Here is a 27,028-nt window from a genome sequence, read left to right as displayed (position 1 = left end):
TCTGGACCGACCATCTTGCAAGCTACAGGCATGTGCTTGCCGCGGCCAGAGTGAAATACTTCTCTGAAATCATAACTATGGGACACGGTAAACCCAATGTTCTCTTTAAGACCATTGACCAAATCCTAAATCCAGCCACCGACAGATCCAACTCCCGTCCATCCTCCTCTCTCACCTGTCATAATTTCTCCTCTTTCTTTCAGAACAAAATTGACAACATCTATTCTACGCTCTCCCACCACAAACTCAGTTTACTACTTGACCACCTTGACACTCCTCTGGTTGCCCCTCCTGCCCTCTCCTCTCTCCATTGTTGATGTTTCCGACTTACTGTTGAAATCAACTACTGCCACGTGCCCCTTGGACCCCTGACCGACTAACCTTTCCGTCTCTGTTCTTCTGATCTTGCTCCCTCCATTATGCACACTCTCAACCTGTCCCTGGACTGGCTCGGTTCCTGCTGCCCTTAAGCTTGCCCGAGTTACGCCGGTACTCAAAAAACCCTCTGACTTATTTCAGTCCTATCTCCAATTTTCTCTCAAAAACTCTTGAAAGGGCTGTAGCCAGTCAGCTGATGAAACATCTCATAGTACTGAAACTGCTCTGCTCCGGATTGTGAATGATCTCCTGCTCAATGCTGATGCTGGTGCTCCCTCTGTGCTTGTCCTCCTTGACCTAACAGCTGATTCAATCATATTTTAAACCACTGAAACAATATGATGGAATGAGTAGCCTAAATTAATCTGACATATGTGTAATAAAATGTGAAATAAAATCCATAAGTAAAGAGTATCAATGGCCACATAGAGAAAAAAATAGGCTTATAGAATTGTTTTAGTACAGCTCCATGAATTTAAAAACAAAGTCGTTGAAAGCTTTGCCGACAATTAGGAACATTCAAAAATAGCATTAAAAAAACTCAAAGTGGTTGAGAGGGAATAAAAAATCAGGAGTCAGGTACTGTATCAGTTGAATCAGGTGAAAAATCCATACAGGATCCATTATGTATTTTACAGTATGTGTAACAGACATAGTTCCATTACACTTCAGCTTTGAGAAGCCTTTTCATAAAATATATTTTTTTCTGGAATAGTTAATGGTAATTAACCCTCCTGCAGCAACTCCCGCGATTTTAAATGTGCAGCCTGCACAGATTGGTCACAATTTGCTGATCCCGTCTCAATAGCATGCAGCGCTCTGTTGTCTTTTTCATGACAAAATGTTAAAGTTTTCAAGGCAGAAATAATTCAGTATGTTAAAAGAGCACAACTGTCTCTTGGCCGTTTCGGCAGTACAACGTCATTATGGATTAATTCATTTATTATACAGTACATGGGATTTTATACAGCACTGTATCTGTCTACATCTTGCATTTAGAAAGCACCATGTTTGGAATCAGAATAAAGGATATTTTTATGTAGGCTTACAGTTTGCGTGTAGACATCGTTTTGGTAAGTAGCATTTTCAGAATCATATTGTTATGAACACTATTACAGTGCCATGTTAAAATATAGCACTCAATCCACAAAACCAATGAAATACATCCTACTTTATGTATATTTTACATTTTATTTTTAAAGTTAAATACAGTACCTGAAGCAGATATAGGCTAGGCATATGTCAACAACAAAAATGTATTCAGTGTTAAAAAAATAAACAAAAATGTTTACTTAGGCCGGGGCTAACAATGAAAAATCGATAGAAAAAAGTGGCATTTTTTATATTGTAAAAATAAGGGAGGTTAATCAAGGAAAACAAGAAAAACAAGCAGAATAGAAGAATAATGGCATCTCACTCGTTTTTTTAAAAAGCGAGCTGCTAGTGATGAGGATGGTGAAAGTGACACTGTAAAGCGTACCAGAAGCAGTGTCATGTTAGCTGATTGTGAGTGTGACAGCATACAAACAGAACAAGAGATTGAGCCTGAATCAACAGGTATTGATGAAACCAAAGATGACAGCCTTCCAGAGTGCTGGACAGCGACTCAGAAGGTACACTTCCTGGAAAAGAACCCTTGGTTGATAGTGCAGAATAAAAAATTGGGTTGTAAAACATGCAGGGAGGTTGGAAGTCTAGGTGCCTCGAAAACATAAGGGATGAAAATATCACTTGAGTGGGCAAATTCCAGTATAAAACATTATGGAGAAACTAAAGAAAAACAACACATGTCACTTAGGAAGAAGACTGGAGAACATAAAAATTCTGAAGCACACAAGGCTGCTTTGAGAATAATAGAAAATGCTAAAAGAAAACCCAGTCTTGAACACATGATGGCTAGAGTAACAAGAGAGCAATTTGCAAGTACAGCTCGAGTGTTTCATACAGCTTACAAAATTGCTAAACTCAACAGGCCATTTACTGATTTTGAAACAGACATTCAACGACAAATACAGAATGGTTCTGACTTGGGGGGTTCTCTGCACTCCAGAATTTCTTCTGCAAATATTCTGGACCATATGCACAAACAGCTGGTGTCTGCAATAGTTCTATCCAAACCAAAACAAGCACTTATTCTTGACGAGTCCACATCCTTAAGCAAGAAAGCAACACTAATTGTTTATTTGAGATTGCAGCTCAGTGACATGTGTGGTCCAACTAATGTATTCCTCTGTTTGATTGAACTTTCTGATACTTCAGCGAAAGGTGTTTTCACACCTCTAATAAACAGCCTTAACAAATTTGGAATATCTAAGGAAATTCTCAGTGAGTGTCTTATAGCTTTGTGCTGTGATGGGGCTGCAGTCATGTTAGGACGGAAATCAGGTGTTGCTCAGTTATTACTTGATGTTTTTCCAGGGGTTGTCATTTGGCATTGTGCAACACATCGCTTGGAGCTCTGTGTTAATGACAAAATCAAAGAAATAGCTGGTGTAAACTACTTTAAAATATTCATGGACATACACACTTTATCATGCATTGACACTAGATGGGTGGCCTCAAGTTGAGAAGCTGTGAAGGCTGTCTGGGAATCCTATCCAGCATTATATATACACACTTTAAGCAGAGTTCAGAGCATGTGGAAAGGGATAACACAGAAAAAGCGATGTATTCTGGACTTGCAGAGAGGCTTTCATCAGAGGCATTTGTAATAAACTTAGGTATCATGTATGATGCACTGGAAGATCTGAGTGAGTTATCTTTAGAGTTTCAGAAAAGGGAATTCATCATTTACCTGTTCTTATTGTAATTATTTACTGCCCACCAAAATACAACCACAATTTTTTATTAGAATTTGCTGATTTTCCTGTCTACATTATCTGCAAAACATGAACAAATTATTTTGCTAGGAGATTTTAATATTCATGTTGACATTGAATCTGATCCTAAGGAATTTTTAAGGCTTTTAGATTCTCTTGATTATATTCAGCATGTTACAGGACCTACACACAATCATGGACATACCTTAGACTTGGTCATTTCTCGGGCCTTGATATTCAAAATTTGTTAACTGTAGATCTTACTGTCTCTGATCACTTTTGCATTCTTTTTGATGCTATACTGCCTTTATCCAATAATTGGGTGGCACGTACTATTAAAACTAGCAGAATAAATTCTTCACCACTAACAAGGTTTTCCGAAACAGTGAGACTATCACTACTCACCACTACCCACTCTCTTCCTACTGATGAGTTAGTTGACAACTTTAACTACCTTTTAACAAGTCCATTTAATGTTGTGGCCCTGGTTAAAACTCAAACTGTTCCTTCTAAAAAAACTGCACCTTGGGTCAATAGTGCATTATACAAAATGAAAAGGGAATGTCGCAAATCTGAACGTAGATGGAGGGCTACTAAGTTGCATATTTACTATGATATTTGTATTCTGTTCTATTCTAATTTCTACTCGATTCCTTAAAGATGTACTTAGTTTTTGGTGTAATGATATTCTTATTAAAATAAATAGATCTTTGTCAACAGAAATAGTTCCTGCTGCCTTCAAAACTGCTTTGGTTACGCCTTAACTCAAAAAATCTAACTTAGATTCTACTAACTTGAAAGAATTTAGACCCATTTCTAATTTGCCTTTCTTAGCTAAAGTTCTTAAAAAAGTAGTAGTCAAACAACTTGACATATATCTGGACAACAGCATTGTCCTTGAAAGATTTCAGTCAGGGTTTCGATCTGCTCATAGTACAGAGACTGCCCTTGTCAGAGTGGTGAATGACTTACTGATGAGTGCTGACTCTAACTCCATATCCATTCTAGTTATTTTAGACCTCAGTGCTACATTTGATACTGTGGATCATGCTATTTTGACTGAACGTCTGAAAAGCTGGGTTGGCCTGACAGGAACTGTTCTCAACCGGTTTAAGTCATATCTAACTAACAGACAGTACTTTGTTTCTTTAGGGGAGTCTGTATCAGGGTTATCCAATATTACTTGTGGTGTCCCCCAGGGCACTATTCTTGGTCCAATATTATTTTCTTTGTATATTCTGCCAGTGGGGGAAATCATTCATAAGCATAGTATTAACTTTCACTGCTATGCCGATGATACACAACTTTATATTTCTGTAAAACTCGGTGACTCCACTGCTATTTCAGTCTTATATTCAGTGTCTTGCTGACATCAAAAGTTGGATGTCTCAAAACTTTTTACAGTTAAACTCAGATAAGACGGAAGTCCTGCTGTTAGGTTCTCAGCAACAACTAGAGCTTGCAAACTCCCTAAAAATGATTTGGGCAATCTGGCCTCTAATATAAAATCTGATGTAAGAAACTTGGGGGTTATATTTGATTCTGGTTTGAGTTTTGAGGCACATATTTGAAAAAGTGGCCTTTTATCAACTACGTAACATTGCTAAAATTAGGTCTTTTCTTTCTTTGGCTGATGCTGAGAAACTAATTCATGCTTTCGTTTCAGTAAGACTTGATTATTGCAATGCTTTATTTGCTGGACTTCCACATCATGTCTTATCACGTTTACAGCTTGTTCAAAATGCAGCAGCGAGGGTTCTGACTAGAACGAAAAAACAGGCTCACATAACTCCTGTGTTGGCCTCATTGCACTGGCTTCCAATACATTTTAGAATTGATTTTAAAATCTTACTATTAACATATAAAGCACTAAATGGCTTCCAATACATTTTAGAAGCGCTTTGAGATACCATGGTATGAAAGGTGCTATATAAATAAAATAAGTAAATAAAATAAATAAGTCATTCAGATGAGAATGAAGACTGAATTGAGAAGCCAATACAGTTTTAATAGACATTTAATTGAAACCCTAACAAATATTTTACATACCGATCTATCTCCATCAACTAACCGAAGCAATGCAATTCCAGCTTTGTTGCGGCTGATTTTTTTTTTGTATTACAGTATTGAATATGTTATTGCAATGTAGATCATACCATTAACATTATAATTATAATTAGGGCTGTAAATCTATGTTTAATTTATAACAAGCAGCACCAAAAGCATGGCACATACAGTACAAACACTTCTAATACCCATTTTCACTGACACAAGCTATTTTGCATAATGTTTCCACTGTAGTTTTTGCTGGGCTATATAGGAACTAGACTGTGAAACTTCTGCTTTATAGCATATCTGAAAATATTTCCAGACAGAACCAGGCTGTTACAAAGGGGAGGTCCCCGGTTCAAATCCGACCTCAGCCACTGACTCATTGTGTGACCCTGAGCAAGTCACTTAACCTCCTTGTGCTCCGTCTTTCGGGTGAGACGTAATTGTAAGCGACTCTGCAGGTGATGCATAGTTCACACACCCTAGTCTCTGTAACTCGCCTTGGATAAAGGCGTCTGCTTAATAAATAAACATCTAAAGGGACCCAAACAATAAAATAATAATTGTGCAGTTCTGGAACCAGCCCAGGTGATCAGTTATCGGGGGAGTTTCGAAAGCAAGGCTATTTCTATTTCTATAGCAATTAAAATTTGCAATGTTGCATTTTATTAACCCTGATTCCAGTACATCTTATCCTGTGGACACATGGCAGCCCATGTATAGTACACATTTTGCACAGTTGTTATCGCTGCACAAGATGTCATCTTTTGTCATCTCTGCAATGTTTTAACTTATTTTGCAAGGACTAAATGAAACATTACATCAGATTTGTTGTGAACTTAAAGCCTTTTAGCATGAAGTGTTGCTACACAGAGATAGGCCATTAAATATAACTTGTCTCTTTGTGGACCTGGCTAATGTGTCTGCCACGTTTCAGTATTGCTAAAGAATAGCATGTTCACACTTTTATCTCACTTTCCCTTTGAACATTGATAAAGTGGATAAGGATTAACAGCTATGCCATGGTTGTTTTTAGGCATACACAAAATGGCCAGATTTACAAAACCAGCAACAATTTGTGTTCAACTGTTGTCAAGTGGAAATTGTCTGAATGTTAGCCCTTATGGAACAAACATATATTTTTTAAGATATTGTAGAAAAGTATGATCTTTATGTTTTATATATTTAAAATATATGGGATATATTTAAAATATATTTTAGTCTGTAATTCATATATTTATTTTATATGAATTACAGACTAATATAAATATATGGTGCACCATATCTTTTCAACATATAAAATAAATATATGGATTACAGACTAAAACATATTTTAAATATATCCCATATATTTAAAATATATTAAAAAGGGGGCCAATTTCTATATATGAAAAATATAAGGATCATACTTTTCAACCATATATTAAAAATATATGTTTTTTTCCATATGGGATTTTACATTGCATTGTATGAGTTCCCACACTTACAGCACTTACTGTTTCCGCCTAGCCAACCTTAGTTTCAAATAGTGACTGAACATGACCAGTTTAGAATTGGTGCCCATTTTGAAGAAAATGCAGTGCTGTGCACTTACAAAAACTCAAAGGTATGACATTCCTTCCTCCTCACCTGAATGTCTGTTTTCCAACTGTGCAAAAAAAAATAGGCTTGACCTGTGTGATTAATGCAGACTAGAAACCTCACCTTATCCACCACAAAGTATAGGTTTATCAAATCAACCATGCAAATTTAAAATTGTGTTTTTAGATCTAATGCAACTATTTGGAAAATGTTGACCTTTTAACATGTAAAGTGTGACTAAATTGTTTTACAGTACCTGATAAATGTTAACTGTGTTAACTATATCAGTAAAATGTTAACTATAACATTAATGCTATAGATAAAACACTTTTACCATAACAAAATTACAGAACTAATGCTTTTGGATTTTAAAGCATTTAACTGGAGTGTAGTTCGGTGATTGGAATGATAGGATTAACACTTGATTTGAATTGCACTGAATTCTTGACATGATATGAATTGTGTTGATAGTTTAAAGACTGTCATTATCTGTTTTTATATTTTATAAAATGAAGGTTAACAAAAAATGTCTTACTTGCCAGCCAGAGCTCCACATAATTGTCACATTGTCTCAACATGCAGTAACATAAGCCAGTGCCTACAGTATATCTTTATTGAATTTTCAACATATTCCCTAAAATGTTTTAACCTTTTCCTATATAAAGGCTCTCTAACATACAATTTACATGCCACGATCAAGGCTGGCAATTGTAACCATGCAAAACCTGCATATAAAACCCTGAATCTGGTCAATAACATTATAATCTATTACAGATTACAGCACACGTCCTACCTTCCTAGCTTTAGTTGCAGAGGTTGTAGTTGTGTAAGAATCCATTTCCCAGTCTGATGGACTTTTGGGTAATGTTAAATTGTTCTCTGTTCTTGTACTTACTGCGTCAAATGATCTGTAGAGGAAAAAATAAAGAAACTTTTTAAAATATGTATTATTATTTTTATTTTATTTTTTCGAATTAATTTTTCAACATCCAAGTCAGGTTATCCAAGAGTTATTGTCTGTAAATTTACCGGTTTCCTACCTATGCAGTACTGTATATTTTGCCATTGAATTGTATTGTTAATATCATCTGTTTGATTCAATTGAGGCTTTCAAGCACAAACTGTGTAAATAGGTATTCTGATCACCTAGAAAGCTCAGCCTACTCCCTTGAAAATATCTTACAAGTTCTATTCTGAGCACTCGCACAGAAGCGACAAGACAAAAGCTTAAATGCTGTACCACTCCCCTTACTGTAGAAGAGTCATATAATAGTACTGATAATAATAAGCAGTCAAAGTCCATGTGCACTACCCTGCAACAAATGATGTATTGGGCGCGCACAGGGACATAGGATGTTTACTGTATCTGAATATGTGTCCTAAAACATGCATTGAGACAACCTACTGTATGAGTAGAGTTACAGGTTCCACTCCCCACTGATGAAACTGAGAAGGCCATACCCAAGAGGTGCTTTTGACAAGAACGAGGGTCATTAGTCATTACTAAATTGGTGGAGGCCTTAATTTGACACAAAGAAAGCTCTGTCCCAAGTTGTTGCTAGGTAACTTAAAAAAGACCAACAACTCGCAGTAAGACTGATGAGGTCAGAGAGATGTGCAAAAGGATAGGTTATTGTGGCAGGGTGGAAGCCCTGCCAGTTTAAATAGGTATTAGTCCCCCGTGAAAAGTGCGGCAAATTTTTCCATATTCTGCGGTAAGGGTCCATGATTTCTGCAACAGAAATTCTTGAATTCTGCGCTAGCCTTTTAAAAGTTAAAACCAACCTGGTTCTTTGTTAATTTCTTTTTTTTTTATAGGGCTGTTTTCAAAGTTTATTTCAGTACATTCTAAAATAAATAGCAAATGAATACACAAAAACATTTATTGAAACTTTAATAACTTTTATTAATTCCAAAAACTAAATTGTGTGACGACGTTGCCAAGCCTGGCCTGTCTACATTTTGTATCTATAGTCCTTATTGTTGTGTTTTGTGTTTAAACTCTTTTATTTTGGCCCTGATGCCCTGTGTTTTATTTGTGTTTCGTTAATAAACACGCCTAGCCAGTGCTTAAACTGCAGCTTTCCAGCCTCTGTGCCTCCTTCCTGCCTGTCACAGCGCTATACAGCCACAGTTATGAGTAGACTTTCCAGGTCAACAGTACGTAATCTGTCAACACTGCAGTCTAGTAAAAAAAAAAACTCTCAAAAAACTGTGTCTATGGCAGCCAAAGATAAATAAATCCTCTGAACACCAGTAAACTAATCTTGGGGTACAGCCTAATTAAGTAGATTCCTCAAGGGTAATGGATAAATATTTTTAATTATAATATGTAGGCCTAGTGATCCAATGAAATGTCTATAGAAAACATAATACATAAGATGATTCATAATTAGCAGCACATACAGTGCCTATAGTAAGTATTCACCCCCCTTGGACGTTTTCACATTTTGTTGCGTTACAATCTGAAATCTTGATGCATTTAAATTAGATTTTTTTCCCTTTGATTTACACAACGTACTCAACACTTTCAATGTGTGAAAAAATGGGGGGGGGACAAATCAATTAAAAATAAAAATTGTGAGGCCACTGTCAGGAGGTAGAAAAGTAAAATAAATTATCAAATAAATTATCAAATAAATACTGGCGTTTTCCAGTTTTAAACCTTTACTGCTATGAGGAAAAAAATACTTTGAAAGTGAGCAACTGCAACTAGAAACTATAAAACTGACATGAAATAATAAATAAATAAATAAATAAATAAATAAAAATGTTCTCCATTTTCTCGGGACTGTGGTCAGGTATTTAAAGTCCTGCTTTCCCATTGAATTCGAGGAAACAGGGCTCATAATTTCTTCAGAAACGACATGCATGGTCTGCAAAACAGTTAACCCCCTTCCTCATACAAGAGTCTCAGATATTTCCCAGTATGACCAGCGGCTGTTTTATTAAGTGGCTTTTGCCTCCAGGCACATGTTTGCTCTTAACAAATGTATCCATGTTAGCTGAGGATTTTAATAGCCACAGCACATCAGTGTCTAAAACAAGTGGTTTGCTTTTCCTAAGAGCTGGTTGAGCAAGATAAACAAAGCAGAGAACTGCACCACCTTGTGGAATGTTTAAAAAACTTGAATTTGTTCTTATGAATGCTAGTTAGGCTTATTGCTGTGGAAAATCAATAATTTTGCAACCGAGAGTGCATTCTGCGAAATCGCACCGCGATCCGCGATCTCGTTTTTCACGGTGGACTAAGGTATGTGTGAATGTAAGTTTGGCAGGGATGGGGTTAAATCCATTCCTGCCAACAATCACAAGTGAAATGTGGCCATTCACCAATTAGGTAATTGAGTACTGACTGGGGAATAGTCACTTTGTGGGGTGGTGGTGTAATGAGAAAAGCTAGTGACGACGTTGCCAAGCCTGGCCTGTCTACATTTTGTATCTATAGTCCTTATTGTTGTGTTTTGTGTTTAAACTCTTTTATTTTGGCCCTGATGCCCTGTGTTTTATTTGTGTTTCGTTAATAAACACGCCTAGCCAGTGCTTAAACTGCAGCTTTCCAGCCTCTGTGCCTCCTTCCTGCCTGTCACAGCGCTATACAGCCACAGTTATGAGTAGACTTTCCAGGTCAACAGTACGTAATCTGTCAACACTGCAGTCTAGTAAAAAAAAAAACTCTCAAAAAACTGTGTCTATGGCAGCCAAAGATAAATAAATCCTCTGAACACCAGTAAACTAATCTTGGGGTACAGCCTAATTAAGTAGATTCCTCAAGGGTAATGGATAAATATTTTTAATTATAATATGTAGGCCTAGTGATCCAATGAAATGTCTATAGAAAACATAATACATAAGATGATTCATAATTAGCAGCACATACAGTGCCTATAGTAAGTATTCACCCCCCTTGGACGTTTTCACATTTTGTTGCGTTACAATCTGAAATCTTGATGCATTTAAATTAGATTTTTTTCCCTTTGATTTACACAACGTACTCAACACTTTCAATGTGTGAAAAAATGGGGGGGGGACAAATCAATTAAAAATAAAAACCTGAAGAGTCTTTATTAGATAAGTATTCACCCCCTTTGCTATGGCACTCCTAAATAAGCTCAGGTGCAACCAATTGCCTTCAGAATTCACACAATAAGTTAAATGGAGTCCATCTGTGTGCAATAAAAGTGGTTCACATGATTTCAGATTAAATACACCTGTCTCTGTAAGGTCCCACAGTTGGGTAGTGCATTCAAAGCAAATATACTACCATGAAGACCAAGGAGCTTTCAAAACAACTCCGGGATAAAGTTGTGGAAAGGCACAGATCAGGGGAGGGGTATAAAAAGATTTCAAAGGCATTTAATATCCCTTGGAGCACAGTCAAGTCGATCACTAAGAAGTGGAAGGTATACGGCACCATCCAGAATCTGCTAGAGCAGGCTGTGCTCTCAAACTGAGCAGCTGGGTAAGAAGGGCATTGGTCAGAAAAGCCAGCAAGAGGCCAATGACAACTCTGAAAGACCTACAGCGTTCCATGACTGAGATGGAAGAAACTGTCCATGTGTCAACAATAGCTCAGGTACTCCACAAATCTGGCCTGTATGGAAAAGTGGCAAGAAAGAAGCCATTTCTGAAAAAAGCCCATGTAAAATCCTGCTTGGAATTTGCAAAAAGGCATGTGGGAGACTCTGAAAAGATAATTGTGATAAATTAAATAAGCCTACCACTGGTGTGCAGATGTGAACCAATTATTAGACTCTGAATTTCAGCTTCATCATGCTGATCTTTTCTAGTTGTCTTTTTCTATAAAACTTTCATCATCACTAAAATAGCTCCATTGTTCTTTTCAAGATATCAATAGCAAATAAAATGAATGAACAGAAAGATTCTTTTTTTATCTAACACATTTTATTTCCTACATACAGTTGTTGCCTCAACTGAATGGACCAGTGTTCTGTTATGAACCTGTTCCATTGTAAACAGAAATTTAATGTTTTGAATTTCAACGGCTCCGTCTGCTGGAGAACAGCCATGTTTCAACCCTTGACTTCCCCTCCCTCAGGCTAGTACCAGGCGGTGACATGCATTAACCATTCAGTGGTATTGCTGACCCAGCAATTTCCACAAGGGGTGGCTAAAGGCCAAACAGCGCAGACTGTAGGTACTGTATTTATTGGGAAATAATCAAGTACAAGTCCAAGCACGTTGCCCTAAAGTCAAGGGGTGGATATGCACAAGGTAGCTAACACAGTGACTACGGCCATGCTCTTTTTTTCAATCAATTTTGTACCATTTTTTTAACCTTCTAAAATACAGTTTTCCAAATAACACATTTAAGGAAATCAGGTTGGCTTATAAAGTACTGCTGGTACTGTCTTTTGGCTCTCTTAATTCATTTCAGTCCAAGACCTTGTTAATAAACACGGCCTTAAGTACTGAACTGAAGACCAAAGCCTTGTTCCAGCTAGATATTAATTGTTTAATTGAACCCCTGTATTAAATGGGGGAATCAAATACTGGCTGAACAAGGTCCTGGTTTGGAATGGTCTGAAATAATCAACCCACACTTTTTTAAGTGTTATCAATTGTACTACTGATACCCTAAACCTGACCAAACCACAATTAAGGGTATTACTGAGATGAATTATTGTTTGCAGCTAATTAGAAACAGTTGGTTACTGTTACCATTACTAGTTTATTATTTTTTTACTAAGTTTGGAGTAAATTACTTTTTTTTTATAACTAATTTTTGAACAGTGTTTTTTTTTAATATATATTTAATGACAATAGACAACCTCTGTTCCCGCTGTCAAGCCAATGACCTTTTGGTCTGGGTGGTACTTTAATGCCCTAAAACAGGACACTCAAATCACAAGCATGACCAGTTATAATTTGCTACCATGACACAATTGTTTAGATAATCTATTCCAATGTAAACATACGTAATAATTCTTTATTTATGTTTTTTTCTTATTCATAGCATGACCGTCCTGTCACAAACTCCACTGCATTTTTCACAAATACTGACACACCAGGAGTACATACTATACCAGTTGTACTCACTTGTGGCTCGTTCAGTTCATTCTGAACCAGTTCCTTGATTACTTTAATGAACACCTAGGCCTATTTGTAACCAGGCACTGGACTGCTCAGTTCAATAATTAAGGACATGGATGGAACAAAGTGGGACTGGAATGGATCCGAATTGCCACATGCCACTGTTCTATATTGTTCTTTTACAAAGCGTTTTCAAAGACCACTGATCAATATTTTTATTAGAGTTGTTATGAGAAGTCTGTGTTCTGGTGCTTTTACCTGCGTTCAGAAGCTGTAAGAGAGCTAGATCAGCCCAACTGTCTTTACAGAAGTAAGAGCCAGCGCCATCTAGTGATGTGCCACTTTGGATACAGTTTTCTATTGCTTTTTAACTCCTTCTCAGATATTATTGGAGCCAGCCATTTCTTCGTCTATCAAACACGGTCCCCAGAACCTACCAACATTTAAAGCAATGACATGCTAAGTGGTTTTACTTTTTATGACATTGATATTGTATTCATTAGGTCAATAAACCTGAGAGAAAACCTCCATTTTCATCAAGTTGCTCATATCACAGCTGTTTTGATTTTTCTTTGGTGTTTTGCACACTGCAAAAACTACTTCTGTTGGCTTCTGTTGTCCAGATAACCCTTAAAACAAATAAAAACAATTGATACCTATTTGGTTTCTATTTGGTTCCTGACAACCTGTTATTCTAAAAGGATATCTCTGTGGTTTATTCTCAACTAGCAATTCTAACCAAGAGGCTAAGCACAACAAGGGGTGTATTATTGCACCTGAGGGGATGTGAGCAGTGTGTTCAGACTCATGGCATGCACAGCTGCATGACCCATAGGCTAGACACACACCTAAAAGAATATTTTAGGGGAAAAACATACATTTGGATTTGGTTCTTGAACTTGAGCATGTGATTCATAACAAACCTTTCTGAACGTGGTAGTAACACACATAAGTATGCCTATTAAATCACTGACAATAATATTGTAGCAAACAGCATTCATAGAAGGGATGGAGCTTGTTCTACAACTGAAATTACAACTATTAAAGATAAAGACTGGATTATCCACAAGGTCTTGTACTTGGTGAACAGCTACTGTAATTACATTATATTGTATAAGAATTACTGATAAAGATGTGTTAAAATTCCAGTACATGATATACAATAAGATATACCCTACACATAATGTATATACGTACAGTACTGTGCAAAAGTTTTAGGCAGGTGTTAAAAAATGCTGTAAAGTAAGAATGCTTTCAAAAATAGACATGTTAATAGATTATATTTATCAATTAACTAAATGCAAAGTGAGTGAACAGAAGAAAAATCTAAATCAAATCCATATTTGGTGTGACCACCCTTTGCCTTCAAAACAGCATCAATTCTTCTAGGTACACTTGCACAAAGTCAGGGATTTTGTAGGCATATAGTCAGGTGTATGATTAAACAATTATACCAAACAGGTGCTAATGATCATCAATTCAATATGTAGGTTGAAACACAATCATTAACTGAAACAGAAACAGCTGTGTAGGAGGAATAAAACTGGGTGAGGAACAGCCAAACTCAGCTAACAAGGTGAGGTTGCTGAAGACAGTTTACTGTCAAAAGTCATACACCATGGCAAGACTGAGCACAGCAACAAGACACAAGGTAGTTGTGAAAGACACATCATGCTTAGTTCCCTTCGCAATCGGAAGATGTCCAGCAGTGCCATCAGCTCAGAATTGGCAGAAAACAGTGGGACCCTGGTACACCCATCTACTGTCCGGAGAAGTCTGGTCAGAAGTGGCCTTCATGGAAGACTTGCGGCCAAAAAGCCATACCTCCGATGTGGAAACAAGGCCAAGCGACTCAACTATGCATGAAAACGCAGGAACTGGGGTGCAGAAAAATGGCAGCAGGTGCTCTGGACTGATGAGTCAAAATTTGAAATATTTGGCTGTAGCAGAAGGCAGTTTGTTCGCCGAAGGGCTGGAGAGCGGTACACAAATGAGTGTCTGCAGGCAACAGTGATGCATGGTGGAGGTTCCTTGCAAGTTTGGGGCTGCATTTCTGCAAATGGAGTTGGGGATTTGGTCAGAATTAATGGTCTCCTCAATGCTGAGAAGTACAGGCAGATACTTATCCATCATGCAATACCATCAGGGAGGCATCTGATTGGCCCCAAATTTATTCTGCATCATGACAACGACCCCAAACATACAGCGAAAGTCATTAAGAACTATCTTCAGCGTAAAGAAGAACAAGGAGTCCTGGAAGTGATGGTATGGCCCCCACAGAGCCCTGATCTCAACATCATCGAGTCTGTCTGGGATTACATGAAGAGAGCAAAGCAACTGAGGCTGCCTAAATCCACAGAAGAACTGTGGTTAGTTCTCCAAGATGTTTGGGCCAACCTACCTGCCGAGTTCCTTCAAAAACTGTGTGCAAGTGTACCTAGAAGAATTGATGCTGTTTTGAAGGCAAAGGGTGGTCACACCAAATATTGATTTGATGTAGATTTTTCTTCTGTTCACTCTGCATTTTGTTAATTGATAAATATAAACTATTAACATGTCTATTTTTGAAAGCATTCTTACTTTACAGCATTTTTTCACACCTGCCTAAAACTTTTGCACAGTACTGCATATTTAGTGTGAAGAGTAACATGATTGGAGGCCTTTTATCTAAGGACTAGTATAATAATCTAACTCTTCGAACAAAAAATAACTGGACTTCCGGACTTTCAGCTTCACAACAATATAATTGGAAAGCAGAGGTCTGTGAGTCTTTAATCAGATCATATTAACTTTTCTCCCACAATAGTTATTTACTGTAGTACAATTGTACACTATAAAAGAACACTTTGCTCAGTTTATACACGTAACTGCCACTAGATGGAGAAAGTAACACGTCATAGTGCTTCAGGCCCTTGTATACAACAACACACATCACATTTCATCACTATGCAAATTCACAAGGTACAGGCTTACGTAATCTACAGATATATGTAAACTTTCTCTTTAACCCTGTCATGCACATGTCCCTTATATAATCCAACCGATCCAATCTCTTTGAGTTGAAGTTATTATGCAAGACAGAATTGGCCCAGATTTCACTAACAAGATGTAACATATAATGGTTAAGAATTATAATAAACATCTGAAAGCCATTATAAAATAACACAAAATACTAAAGCAGGGGTGCCAATACTTTTGTCATGAATGAATATTTTAAATAAAATAAGTTTGTTTGTTTTTTGATAAAGATTATTTGTTACTGCTAAAATCTGAGAAAATGTCTCCACAAAGATAGTAACTCCTGAAAAAATGAGGTTGTGAGGATGTCCCCACTTTGTAAAACACATTTTTAAGAACTAAATATGCCTTAAAAAAAATAATAATAAAAGTGCCAAAACTTTCACCCTGCGTGGAGTTTTGTCTGACTAGAGTTAGAAAGTGTAAATAAAAATATAGTGAGAGTCAAAATCCCCACAAATATAGGAATGCAAAGGTGTGTGTGTGTGTGTATATACACACACACACACACACACACACACACACACACACACACACACACACACACACACACACACACACACGTACGTTTGCATTCATATATTTGTTTATATATATATATATATATATATATATATATATATATATATATCTCAAGAATGACAATAAAAACGTTGATGGCTACTTGTCACACAAATACGCTCAAAAATGTAAAATAATGTATAAGTACTGTTTATTAGGCATGCATAGCTGTTACAGCAATGTAACATTGAGTAATCCCTTTAGCACTCATACCATATCTAAGCCACTTTTTTTGATAAAGAGATACATCTTATTAATTTCACTGTGCAGTGTTGTCGTATTAGTTCAGCATTTTCACATGCATAGACATGTGTTTAGGATACCAGGGCTTGCTTCATGAAATATATCAGATATTCATGGCAATAATAAGCCTTACCAAAACATCGATAACCTCAAAAAATAAGCCCATTGTACTTACGAAAACATACAAACTAAAAAGATTCCACAAGACAAAAAATTTGCCTCCCAAGGCTACTTGTGCATTAATGACAGTATATTACTGCTACCAATTGCTTAACAAAGAAATACATATTTTATTAGTCATTAGAGGGAGTTGGTCACAACATCACACAGTTAAAACATGACATCAAAACAATAATTGCTACTGTATTAGAGCCCAGCTAAAGACAATATTTTTTTCCAACAGATTTGTAAATCAAAACACCACACCACTTTCCAGAAGCTGCAACTACTTAAAAAGGGTATGATTATCCTAATAAGTTATAGCTGTTACCTTTAAAAGATGTGCATCTACACAGTATTGTTCTGTTAACAAAGACATATATCATTATCATGAACAGGTCATGTTGTAAGACTGTAATTTCTGATCCAATAAGCTGTCCCATACTGTTATTAAGTGAGAAATGACGACTGTGTGGTTCAGGCTTTATCTTATACTTTGCTGCCAAGGATGAGGTGAAGTTGTAGTAAAGGTTAAATGAACAACATTCTGCAAGGCTCTTCTTACTGGACATCCTCTCCATTTCCTTCAGGTTATTTTGAAGGATGAAGCCTTTCAAAGCCTTTCCTGAAAAGTGCCAGCAGACCTAAACTGATACTTCTAAATTAAACCTTTAAATACACACCATAAATAAACACCTTTTCAATTCCGCAGATAAGGGAAAGTATTGATTTTTGAGAGTTGCATTCTCTCCATGTAATCTGTTTCTTTGAAAGATTTACATCAATTCTGACCCAGAATGCACCCTACTGAAATACTGGGCCATACTCACAAAACTTTAACTCATTAAAAATCCCTACAGTTTTTGAAGTGATTAATCATTTGCCTGCTCAAAAAAACTGTTTTTCATGGGGATTCAAGTTCAATTATTCAGTAATAATATAAGAGTTTACCATGTGTAACTGTCAGTGTTATGTGCTGCTCTGCTGTTGAATTTGTATCCCTGCCAGAAAGATGACTGATACCTGCTTATGCAAAAAAGCCTTTTGTGCAGTGGTTAGGCTGCTCACTTGCATTGTGCATGGTCACTGGTTTGGGCCCTGCCTCTGCCCTGTTAGGCATGCATGAACACAAAATAATTGATTTAACAACTTACAATTCTTCTTGCCTGTGCTGCTGCCACATGCCTCTTCAGAAAACCAGTTGCAATAGAGAGAGTTCACCAGTGCCAGCTTCAACCATGCATTATGTGTGCCCTCATTTATTTATTCAGCCTGCCTGATATAGACCTGAGGCAGAGGTTTAAATTAAACCAAAACAGCCCTCATAGCATAACAGGCTTAAGTTCAGGAAGTTCTTATGGATCGCGTGTGGTAAATTCCCTGTGTCCGGCGCGACTCATACCGATACAACGTGGCTTGTTTAGCTTGTTTCAGGTTAACAGCCTGAGTTGTTTGTTTCTGCTTTTGAAGCAAGTAATTTAAATACTATAGTAAAGAAGCTACTTGAAACAATAATATAATTGTTACTTCCTTCAATTAAGTAATTTCTTGTACTTGTTTCATTCCTCTAGTAACATGTGATTTGCCTTCACTGGAAGTGGCTGCACAATAAAAATAATTATGACAGTACTCACATTTTGTTCCCTCATATTTAACACCTCTTGCAGCTTTAACACCAATGCAGTAATATCATTGTACTTTATTTACCCAAAGAACAAATAGCAATGCTGGTGATATGGTGCCATAGTGCTGAAATGTTCAGTGCGCATTATCCAGTGCCACCATTACATGTCAACTAAGCTTAGAGTTCACACTGCTACAGCTTGCTAAGCCTGGTTTTAAGCAATCAACAGACAAAAATGTGTTTTCAACCTGTCAGGAAAAGAAAAAGAAAGAGTTCAAAATGTAAATGGTAGTAAATAATATCTTAGTGTAAACCAACTGCACTAGAATTGGAGAAAGCCATCAAAAATAATGCTTTGCCAAATACTTCCAGCACACCCAGGTAAGTAAACAGTCTATAGTGAGATCTCAACATGTGAGTCGGTGTTTGTTTTCAACCCTGAAGTCACGACACCAGGCTAGTTTGCATAAACGATCAAAAAAGAAATTAGAAATGGCAGGTTCAATTTCTAGACTGAAGTAGAGAAAGCAAACTAACAAAACGAGGCTGAACCATCCATAAGTAGGACATAAGCACAGTACTGTACTGTTTGCTTTTTTAGTATACTTTTGATCATCAGAAGATTTTGTGCCCAAGCACTATGAGGAATGTCACAGAACTACATGCTATTTTGTGTTCCTCTACAAACATATATTGCATATTAAGGACGTCACAGTGGTTGTTTGTCATCCCCCTGTCTTCATTTACAAAAATTTTGCATGACACCTGTGCACCAAAGGTGCAAGTCTATTTACATAATTGATCTGCCCTCCTGCAGCAGGCTGCTCAATGTCCGTGTACTGTTCTATGTAAACATTTAATACTTAACTGCTAGGAATATACTATGGAAACACTGTTTATGTAAGCGTCCACTAATATTGTAATGGCAGTTAAATTAATATTAATTAAATGGGTGCTTCAGTTAAATGAATCCTCCTGTATATCTGTGGCACTTACTGCTTATTGCACAATCACAATTCCAAAACTCATACAGGCACCAGCAAATTATGTAATCGACATTATGCAAAGCGTCATTTCAAAGCAGGAGCGTGACACAATCATCATATTGAACAGTGGCCCTGATATGGTGCGATAGTGCTGAAATAAATTGCCAACAGTGTGTATTGGCTACTCCTGTACTATTGTAAAACCATTGATCTAGCGCTCCTATTTCTGAAAAAATCCCTTGACCCTGTCCTTTTTTTTTATTATGACACAAGTTTACAACATATTTCTAAGTGGTCCAACACTGAGTGTCATTTTATTGTAATTAAAGAAGGGTGTTTTGCATTGCATTAAAAAGGGTGCTTACTACGGCTTTGTAATTGTTGCCACCCAGTGGGCAGACACATGGCAAATGACATTTAATAAAGAAAAGTGTAAGGTACTGCATACAGGCAATAAAAATGTGCATTATAAATATTATATGGGAGATACTGAAATTCAAGAAGGAATCTATGAAAAAGACCTAGGAGTTTATGTTGACTCAGAAATGTCTTCATCTAGACAATGTGGGGAAGCTATAAAAATGCCAACAAGATGCTCGGATATATTGTGAAAAGTGTCACATTTAAATTATGGGAAGTAATGTTAAAACTTTACAATGCATTAGTAAGACCTCATCTAGAATATTGTGTTCAGTTCTGGTCACCTCGTTACAAAAAGGATATTGCTGCTCTAGAAAGAGTGCAAAGAAGAGCGACCAGAATTATCCCAGGTTTAAAAGGCATATTGTGTGAAGACAGGCTAAAATAATTTAATCTATTCAGTCTTGAACAAAGAAGATTACACAGTGATCTGATTCAAGCATTCAAAATTCTAAAAGGTATTGACAATGTCGGCCCAGGGGACTTTTTCGACCTGAAAAAAGAAACAAGGACCAGGGGTCACAAATGGAGATTAGATAAAGGGGCATTCAGAACAGAAAATAGGAGGCACTTTTTTACACAGAGAATTGTGAGGGTCTGGAACCAACTCCCCAGTAATGTTGTTGAAGCCGACACCCTGGGATCCTTCAAGAAGCTGCTTGACGAGATTTCTGGGATCAATAAACTACTAACAACCAAACGAGCAAGATGAGCCGAATGGCCTCCTCTTGTTTGTAAACTTGCTTAAGTTCTTATGTTCTTATGTATGTGATCATTATGCCTGTCATCCTTGCTTTTTTTCTATCTCCGCGGAAGGTTAAATGTAATTATTTGTAAACCCTTAGGATTCCCTCATTGTACAAAATAGATTTGTTAATGTGCTGTGCAAAAGTTGTGCCAATAGGCTATCGTTATTAATTCCACTGAAGTGTGTTTTTTTAACTACATTCTATATTTTTTACTGTATTTTATGTGGTTACCTCACTCAGCAATGTGATCATCAGTATTAATAGCTTCACTGTAATATGAATTTCAAGTTATCATGTCTGTTAAAAGTTATATGATTCTTAACTCCACATCAATTCAATTTCCAAAGAGAGGTGTGGCAGGGTGAAAGCCCTGCAGATGTAAATAGTGTGTGGGAGAATGTAAGGTTGGCAGGGATGGGGTTAACTCTGTCCCTGCCAACAATCACAGGTGTGGCCATTCCCCAATTTGGTAACTGGGTGCTAATTGGGGAATGGCCACATGTATAAAAAGGGGAGAAAGTCTTTGTTTGGTGGAGGGAGTTTAGGATGATTGGTGGAGGGAGTTTAGGATGATTGGTGGAGGGAGTTTAGGTGAGTGGATGATTGGTGGAGGGAGTTTAGGGGAGTGGATGATTGGTGGAGGGAGTTTAGGTGAGTGGATGATTGGTGGAGGGAGTTTAGGGGAGTGGATGATTGGTGGAGGGAGTTTAGGGGAGTGGATGATTGGTGGAGGGAGTTTAGGTGAGTGGATGATTGGTGGAGGGAGTTTAGGGGAGTGGATGATTGGTGGAGGGAGTTTAGGTGAGTGGATGATTGGTGGAGGGAGTTTAGGGGAGTGGATGATTGGTGGAGGGAGTTTAGGGGAGTGGATGATTGGTGGAGGGAGTTTAGGGGAGTGGATGATTGGTGGAGGGAGTTTAGGGGAGTGGATGATTGGTGGTGGGAGTTTAGGGGAGTGGATGATTGGTGGAGGGAGTTTAGGTGAGTGGATGATTGGTGGAGGGAGTTTAGGGGAGTGGATGATTGGTGGAGGGAGTTTAGGGGAGTGGATGATTGGTGGAGGGAGTTTAGGGGAGTGGATGATTGGTGGAGGGAGTTTAGGGGAGTGGATGATTGGTGGAGGGAGTTTAGGTGAGTGGATGATTGGTGGAGGGAGTTTAGGGGAGTGGATGATTGGTGGAGGGAGTTTAGGGGAGTGGATGATTGGTAGAGGGAGTTTAGGGGAGTGGATGATTGGTGGAGGGAGTTTAGGGGAGTGGATGATTGGTGGAGGGAGTTTAGGGGAGTGGATGATTGGTGGAGGGAGTTTAGGTGAGTGGATGATTGGTGGAGGGAGTTTAGGGGAGTGGATGATTGGTGGAGGGAGTTTAGGGGAGTGGATGATTGGTAGAGGGAGTTTAGGTGAGTGGATGATTGGTGGGTGTCCACTTTATAGTGCAGGGGAATGCCCAGCCTATATTTGGTTTAAACTGTTTACTTTGGCCCTCATGCCCTGTTGGTTTGTTCCTGTGTTTATTTTGTGTTTTGTTTATTAAACATGCACGACAGTGCTTAAACTGCAGTTTCTGTTTCAGAGTCTTCTTGTTCCTGCCCATAACAGCTTGGGCATTGACGCTATCTTGTCACAAGATGTTATAACTACTATAATTAGAATAAGAGAAGTATCTTTGTGTTAAAATACTTTTCAACAGGTGATTCAAAGCTATGATCTTAAGGACTGTAAGTTAAGGCTCTATTGATAAATACACTGAGAGTTTAGCTTGTTGTTGAGATTTCACTAGTTGATCTGGAAGTAAAGAAACCAGTCTAATCGAGTACAAACAAGATCACCTGTAATGTGTTAACTTAGAGTAAGTAGTTTGAGGTGCCATTTAATTTCTTAACTTTTCTATTACTTCTTTGTCATGAATGTAAACATTATTGTTGGTTCTGAGTTCTACAATATTGAGTAGTCATCATCTTTCTCTATAGCTGTCTTTCCTTGCTGCGAGTGTGCTGTTGGCACTGAGCAGCCCTCCTCAACTCACTAAGTCAAGTGACATTGGATCCACTCAACTCTCCAGGCCAGAAGAGTTGAAAGGTTCCATTGTCACATGACTTGAATGTAATGAACTGTTTAGTGCCAGGCAGTTCCAGGTAGGATTGTCCAGACAAACTCAAAGCAAGTTCAAAGTCAGGTAGAGACAAAAATAGAGAGACATTATGGATACTCAATATTGGAGCAACAAAACACAGATCAACTTAGAATGATTGCATTCATTATAAAAAGATAATAGAAATATAAAGCAAATCAAATTAAAATGACATGTGAAGCTACTTGCTCAGTTACTAAATTATTCCACAGTGCCTGTTAATGCAGAGCCTCGTAATTCACCCAAGTGTTCTGGCATAACTGCCCATCAAAAAACAGGTTCTGCCTGAAAAATAATTCTTGAGGCTTAACCGGCCAATTTGTATAACAAAGTAGATTCCTATAACTGACACACACCATTCAGAGGCAAGAACTTCATTGCAAAAGCCTTCAACGTGACCTAGATCATAAGACCCTCAAGAAACTGTGCTTAAGTAATCTCTGTAACAAGTTTCATAGGAACATATAGCAAATCAATGTGTATGTACAGGTTCCTTTGTCCTTGCTGCTGGGAGATAATTATCTTCTACAAAACCTCCAGGAAGTTTCTGTAGAAGTATCTTGATTAATCAGGATGTATTACAAAATACCTTACCTGAAAACTGACCCATGCTTTACTATAGCCCATATCCCATTAAACTCGTAAAATGCTGCGAAACAGATCTGCTTTTGAACAGGTATTTTGCAACTCACACAGACATGTTTAGTTTCGGCAGCTGAGGGTTAGGGATCAATTAGCAGTTCACAATCTTAATTAACCCGTTTTTTTTTTTTTTTAACAAAACCAATACAAAACCCAATAAAATGACCAAACCAGAAATAAACTTGGATTTAGGTGCTTGTAAGCAATCTAAAGTTGTTTCTATTAGTTTTACAATAAATATAACTGATGTGATTTAGAGTAAAAAAAAAAAAAAAAAGAATTGCTTATCATCAACAGCATGAATTAGTAATTCTATATTAATAAATAATGATTGCATATGATGTTGGCCCTAATTCCATTTGGCAGGTATGCAAGTAGGTTCAACGAAACCAGAACTACAGCGAAGCAACACTGAGGATTCCAGGTAAATTCTGGGTTATTGGTTGTAGCCAAAACCAGATATGAACTGGCTGCTTGCCACACACCTACTTGTATATGAAACGCCAGACAGTATTTAAAGCTATGGTAAAAGATTAATTTATAAGTACATACAAGAAAGAACTTTGAAGTAAAGGGATTTTTAATTAACCTGTTTTTTGTTGGTCCCGCCCAACAAGCTACTAAATCCGAACTGTCTCCTGAACCAGCTAGAAACCAGTAAACCACCAGATGTTTGTTTAAACCTATGAGCAAAATACAGAGGAATGTCTAAAGTAAATTATACATCAGTATTTTAAAAATTACAGAACCTGAAATGTTGTGACTATTTGGAAGTAGTTAAAAGTAATTTGCATACAGCTGCTAGCAGATAAGATCACACTGACTGTAAACACCATATCACCAGCACTGTATTCAAGTTGGTGGGTTTTGATACCAGGATGCAATCAATGAAAGATACTATCAAGAGATTACGTCACTTTACTCCAGTTCATCATGCCTTGGAAGAAAGACAACTGAGCACATTCCCAGGAAGCAGCAAAACGATCTGCTCATAAGTAGAAATGTATGTCAAACTGTATTTAATTAATCAAAACAGACTTTAACTTTCTGCCTACCAGCTGATCTAATGAAAACAGGTTACACCATATATCCTGTGGTAGTGCCCTTATCATTCACTTCTTGGAATCATAATCAGACTAACATATACTGTATATAAAAATTGTGAGGGTCTGGAACCAACTCTCCAGTAATGTTGTTGAAGCTGACACCCTGGGATCCTTCAAGAAGCTGCTTGAGGAGATTCTGGGATCAATCAGCTACTAACAACCAAGCGAGCAAGATGGGCCGAACGGCCTCCTCTCGTTTGTAAACTTTCTTATGTTCTTATGCATGTTCTATATGTTCTTATATATATACACACACATACACAATTGTAAATGTCTTGCAGAATTTCTGTTTATAATGCTGTAGCTTCCTATTGCTTTGAAATAAAATTACAAACTGGAGTTTGTATACATTAGGTTCTGTAGTCATCACAGACAGACGACAATGGTTGTGTTTCTATTTTGTTTGTTGATCTATGTTCAATTATCATTACGTAACTTAACATTTTTAAAAGCAGAATGGTAGTATCAGATCAATTTAACCCTATTGATGAATGTTTTATGCACAAGCAACCACTCCTTACTTAATTTCTAATCACCATGTATATTAAGTTTAGGGCAAAGTGTGATAAAGCATAGTAAATACATGGTTAAGCACAGGTAAGCACTGTAAAGCCCAGAGAGGTAAGGTAAAGAATATATAGTTTTGATATATTGAGGCATCCTGATGGGTTGAGGCATCTTTTAGTGTTTTTTAGACAAACACTTTAATTTCTTTTTGAGTTTGGGTGTACCTTATCTGTGATTTATCTGTTAAAACCTAAAGTAAGAAAAACAATGGCTTATTTCACGATTAAACATCATATTTATTAAAGCAGAAAAAAATAGCATTAAATGAGTATGTACAGGAACATGTTCCTTTACAAAACTGACCATGTGAAACCTACTGAGAGAATGAAAATATGTGTTTATTTTAACAAGTGGTTGTTTCAAAGTTGCCCATGTGAGACCTACAAAGGTCACGAGAGGTACTGGTTACTGCACATTGTCTCAACTGCTGCCTACCTCCAAAATCCTGCTCATGTCAAAGTCAGGAAAGGTGAAATATTGAGGTTCAGCTGACAGCCTTTTATTCCATCACGTACATTCAAATGGATTTGGGCAATCAGTAATTCTGTCCATAACCTTCCACGGAACTAAAGCCTGTCAAAATCCGAGGAATTTTGTAACTGCCAAGAAAAGAAGGGACTTGTCATGGACTGCAGCAGATGGTTCAGAATGTGTTTAAAGGCTTCTCATTAAAACCATGCAGTAAAAAAAAAAAAAACAGAAAACAAAAACATTACTTCAGGGAGATCAGTCAGGGCCAGATTATACACAAATTACGCTACAGCGTAGGGCCCTCAGCAGAACTGGGGCCCCCGCGAGGCTGCCATTTGTTTGAGACATTTTAAAAAAACTGCAAACTAGAGAGTGTGCAGATAAGTTACCTAATTCAATGCGAAGAAACTTCCTCATTATTGTTTGGTAATGAAGAAATGCGTAAATTGAAAATAAAGTAAAAGTTTGGAAATATCATCTTGCAATTAACAGGTTCCTACGATGTCGTGTACGGTGTACTCACTTATTTCAAACTTTGCATATGATTCATATAAAACTAGCTTTAAACTGGGCTTGTTTATATCCGAATATCTCATAGGGAGCTCAAAGCAACCCACAAACACAAGTCTCAACTGGCTGACGGACCACCCCAGTGTATGAAACTGGAAAATGAATGGTGACCATGCACAGGCATGATAGAAAATACCGTACAGTGGCTGAATCTGTATTTGTCACCCCTTTCTTTGTGCAAACTCCATGGCCGAACATGTATTTAAGAAAAATAAAACCATGCTCGGTTCTTCTCAGTCCTGTGTACAAGGAACAGAGTACCCTAAACTAAATACCATGACAATTTATTCCTTGGGTTAGGTGAAAGTCGGTCATCTAGAAATGGGGTCGAACTACGGTACCCAAACAATGACCTGGAAGGGAAATGGCGTGGCATCCGTGGATTGGAGGAGCGGATGAGCTCGTTAACCTAGGGGTCATGAGGGAGGGTATATATAGGGGTCGTAGTGCAAGTGATCTGTTCCTTGGTAAATGGTTAGATGCAACCTACATGGTCCGTATTACAGTCTTGAAAACCGTGAGTCTTGTGTGTATTAGTATTTGTTATACCTGTCTGTTTGTTTTAAACTAGACTACCCATAACACGATCCAGAGCTGTAGCGAAAGCCAGCCTCAACCCGGACATCACTTCCACCACTGCATTCACAGAGAACTGTATTACACCACTAGCACCTATTCACTGTCACTAAAAACTGTGCTTGTGTTTTGTGTTGGTGTATGAAACTGGACTTTTGGTTACGAGTCAAACCCGGGGATTACAATTACCGAGTGATACACGCCGCTATATCACTCCATGATTATTATTTACAGGTGTTTGCCATAAGGCTCTGGACATTGTTAATAAATCAATAAATATCCTTGCACCTGGAAATCCTGTCTGTTTTGTATCCGCTCTG

General features: G+C 37.5%; 1 protein-coding gene across 1 annotated transcript in view; it reads right to left on the bottom strand.

Moving 5' to 3' along the window:
* LOC117410402 (beta/gamma crystallin domain-containing protein 1-like) overlaps nt 1-27,028 on the bottom strand; it is an 88,196-nt gene that overhangs the window by 50,864 nt on the left and 10,304 nt on the right. The window contains exon 2 of the mRNA XM_034016909.3: nt 7,624-7,738. Coding sequence (XP_033872800.3) covers nt 7,624-7,738 — 115 coding nt within the window. The remainder of the gene's footprint in view (nt 1-7,623; nt 7,739-27,028) is intronic.

Source organism: Acipenser ruthenus, chromosome 6, assembly GCF_902713425.1.
Source record: "Acipenser ruthenus chromosome 6, fAciRut3.2 maternal haplotype, whole genome shotgun sequence".
NCBI classification, from domain to species: domain Eukaryota; kingdom Metazoa; phylum Chordata; class Actinopteri; order Acipenseriformes; family Acipenseridae; genus Acipenser; species Acipenser ruthenus.
Note: the sequence above shows the minus strand (reverse complement) of the source record. Positions and strands in the feature narration are given on the sequence as shown.